This window comes from Fonticula alba (genome assembly GCF_000388065.1).
Source record: "Fonticula alba strain ATCC 38817 unplaced genomic scaffold supercont2.4, whole genome shotgun sequence".
In the NCBI taxonomy this organism is placed as follows: domain Eukaryota; order Rotosphaerida; family Fonticulaceae; genus Fonticula; species Fonticula alba.
In genome coordinates, this window is record NW_009242974.1 from 288001 (window position 1) to 291681 (window position 3681).

The 3681-nt window shown below is 69.0% G+C and overlaps 2 protein-coding genes across 2 annotated transcripts; one reads left to right on the plus strand and one right to left on the minus strand.

Moving 5' to 3' along the window:
* The first annotated feature begins 290 nt into the window (after positions 1–290).
* On the plus strand, positions 291–3681 carry H696_02609 (hypothetical protein). The gene is made up of 4 exons (XM_009496520.1): positions 291–519; positions 649–1303; positions 1423–1756; positions 1895–3681. Exons 1-4 carry the CDS (start codon positions 368–370, stop codon positions 2338–2340), a joined length of 1587 nt encoding a protein of 528 aa, XP_009494795.1. The 5' UTR covers positions 291–367; the 3' UTR covers positions 2341–3681.
* H696_02610 (hypothetical protein) lies at positions 2682–3620 on the minus strand (the record flags this gene model as incomplete). The annotated part of the gene is made up of 1 exon (XM_009496521.1): positions 2682–3620. The coding sequence occupies one exon, from the start codon at positions 3618–3620 to the stop codon at positions 2682–2684; it is 939 nt and encodes a 312-aa protein (XP_009494796.1).

Consider the following 3681-nt stretch of genomic DNA (forward strand, 5'->3'; position numbering starts at 1 on the left):
CCCCCCCCCCCACGGTCGCCCCTTCCGGTCGACCTTTTGGTTGTTGCGCCGCTGTTGTTATCGCCGCTCCGGGAGGCGTCGGCGGGAGGCCGCCCCGGAGGTACCAACTCTTGGGTGATCCTGGCTGCCGTGAGACTTTTGCACTCGCAGGGGCGGTGGCCCGCGCGATCTGGCCGCCGGCCTTCGTGTCGCCGTGTCTCAGCCCCCGGGTGGTGGGGGGATGGTCGGCTATTTGGGCGCCGGGGGCGATCCGAGGCCGCCGCCCACACATGGTCAAGTTCCCTCCCTACATGGCTGCCCCCTCCCCTCCCCTCCGCTTCCTTTCTCACTCTCCCCCCTGTCCTGCTTGGGCGGTCTGCCAGCACACATGTCCTCGGCTCGGGCTCCTCGCGGGGGGCGCCCCCCGACCCCCGGGCCGGCGGCTACCGCCACTGCCGCGGCGAAGGCCTCCTCCCGGCGCCTTCAGTCTTTCTTGTCACAAATGCCCTCGGAGTCCAGTGAGCGGACTCTCCTACAACGGTACCCTCCCTTTCGTGCTCTTGCCTGCGAGGATGTCCACCTCCTCACTGCCGGACGACTCACCATCCCCCAAACTCCATCCAACTCTCTCCCTCTCTCTCTCTCTCTCCCCCGCTCCCCTGCCGCCAGGTTGAATGCCTGCTTTCAGCTCGTCCAAATCCCCCCGGAGGAGCTGGACCCCGAGTCCCGATCGTTGTACGCCCTGCGGCACATCCTGCAGCAGCGCCATATCGGGCGCCGTGCATCGGGCTCCGGCAGTTCCAGCCCTGTCCTCCGCCATTCGGACCGGCGGTCCGTCTCGCCGGGGCCCGTCTCCCCCGGGTCGCAGACTCTGCAACCCGGTGACCGGGGCTTCGCGGCGGCCGCCCTGCGGCGCACCCTTCAGGAACTTCTGGACGCCGGCGGCAGCGGCCCCGGCCTCCTGCAAACCGGTGCGATTCTCGGTCGCTGGACGCCTCCACCGGCCCCGGGCCATGGGGGCGGGGATCTCGGCGAGGGGCTTCCCCCCGGTGACCCGGCCTCCGATTCGGGCTCCGAGTCCGACACCGAGTCCGGCACCTTCTCCCAGCGTCTGCACACCACGGCCGAGGCCGAGGTGTCCTTCAAGCGCCGGTCCGGATCGGCCATGGCCTCGACCATGTCACCTCCCCCCCCGGCCGACATCATTCGATGTCCCCCTCGCGGCTGGCGGCCCCAGTTGTCGAGCTCGGCCAAAAGTGTCACCTTCCTGGTCCGGCGCCGGAATTTCACCGAGCGCGCCCTCGGCGTCAACCGCCTGGCCATCGTACGTGCTCATGCGTGCCGGGCTCCCGTCCCTCCGCCGTATCTCCCCCTGGCCGCCGGCTGTCGATTGATGCTGACTCTGGTGGTTGTTGGATTTTTCGTCTTTGACCATGTACCCAGCCGGGGCCGGTGATCTCTCCCCTTTCGCGGAAGATCCTGCCGGCATACATTCTGCGCGATCGACTGGATGGCCCCGGTTCGCGGGTCCCCCCGAAGCTGGCCCTCCTCCGGGAGGTGCAGCAATTTTTCCACGGCCCCTCCCGGCTACGAGGGACCCTGGACTTCGGCGCGGCGAATCCCCTGCTCCTGGGCCTCCATGTGACCGGCGCCGGTGGGCCCGACGCCGAGTTCCACCCGGTTCCCCTGCAAACCCTGGATTACATGCACTTCCGCGAGGAGCATCTGAAGCAGGTGAATGCCCTGCTGGCGGCATGCTTCTGGCCCGGGATTGACAGTACGTTCATTGGAGGGGGGGGGGGGTGCTCGCCGTGCGCCCACCACTTCCGCCCCGCCCGATGCCACCTGTTGCCGGCCACATCTGCTAATCTCCATCTCCGTCGGATCCCCCCCCCCCCTCGCTCCCCGGCCATAGTGTCCGATGCCCTGGACTACCCGGACCATACGGTGGTCATCGTGTATGGGCGCCTGGTGGTGGCCTGTGCATTTTTGTCCCCGCCGCCACCCGGCTCCCCTCCGACCACGCCGATGTACCTGGCCTTCCTGTGTGTGCACCCGGAGTGGCGCCGTGCCGGCCTGGCCAAGCGCATGCTGGCCCTGCTGCTGCTCGGGGCCCCGCCCGGGCGGGATGTCACGCTCCATGTGTCGCCGGAAAACCCGGCCATGCTGCTGTACCAGGGGATGGGCTTCAAGTGTGACCAGTTTGTCTTTGGCTTCTTCCATGCCGTGGCCAAGACCCTGGCCGGGACGGTGCTCGACTCGGAGCCGGGGGTTGTCTCGTGGGACGGCATCAGCGGGGGCTTTCGTGCCGACGCCAGTGCCAGTCGGCGCAATGCCTTCCTGATGCGTCTTCGGCGGTAGCCATGTGTGTCCCCGACCCGGCGCCTGGGGCCCCGGCTGGTGGGCATCTTCTTCACATCCTCAAAACAACACCGGCATGCCTTCCGAGCATGTCGCCATGTCCCCAAATCCCAGGCAGTGGTGTATTGCACGTCGAGCGGGCGAGGAGCCCGCGCGGGCCCGGGAGCAGAGGGGACTGAGGACAAAGGGGAGGAGAGCGAGCAGGCATGCCGTCGCCCGGTCTATCGGGATGTTTCCAGGGGAGTGGATTGAGGGAGAGAGAGAAAGAGGGAGAGGAAGGGGAGGGAAAGTGGATGGAGAGGGGGCGCAAGGGCAACAGGGGAAGGCCCCGGCATGCCGCATCAGAGGTCGCAGCTGTGCAAACGGGACTCGGCCCGGAGGGCAGCCATGGCGGCCTCGATATCCTGGCAGTTCCGGGAGGAAGCCCCGGGAGATGCGCCGCGAGCACCGGCAGACAGGGACTCGAGCACCGCCGGGGTGCCGGGCACCGCCGGGAGTGCCCCCAGGTCCTGGAGAAGATCCGCATCCTGGGCCGCCTGCAGCGGGTCGGCCAGCTGGTGCGGCCAGGCCGGTCCGGGGCAGGCATTCGGGGTCCCCTCGGCGGCCAGCAGGGCCAGGCACCCGGAGGAAAGGGGCTGCATCCGGCAGCACAGCTCCAGGGTGACCGGCTGGCTGCGGGACACGGACCAGCGCGAGACGGTGGCCAGCCCGGCCGGCGCCCCGAGCAGTCCCAGCAGCAGGGCCGCCTCGAACAGCGGCCAGAGGCCGCGCCAGGAGGCCGGAACCGGCTTGGAGTCCGGCCCGCCGGCGGCGGGCACCTCGGCCGGGAAGAGCTCGGACCACCAGCGAAGGTACCGCTGGCGCTGGTACCAAACCTGGTAGTCGTACTCGAAGAGCAGGCGGATGGCCCTCGGCCGGTGGGCCTCCGGCACCAGGAAGCCGAAAGTCCCGGCGATGATCGGCAGCAGGAGGATCACCACCAAGAGCAGGGACCACCAGCGGGCCACCAGGAAAAGCCCGGCCACCGGCCGCGGCGCAAACATGTGCATCAGGAAGAGCCCGCCCGCCATGGGGGCCCAGACCAGCCGGGCCAGGGCGACGAGGATGGCAAACTGCGGCTCCGGGCCGTAGGGGTTCGGCCGGTCCTTCAGTTCCTCCACCGGGGGGAGGGGCTCCTCGGCGTCATCGGCGTGGTCCTCGGCGTCGGCATTCCGCCGTCCGGGGACAAACGACTGCACCCACGAGATGAGGGAGTGCAGCTTCTCGCTGGTCGTGGACATCTTCGGGGAGGATGCGCCGTGGCGATGTGTAGGCGGGTTTAGCGGGAAAGCGGGAAGGGCG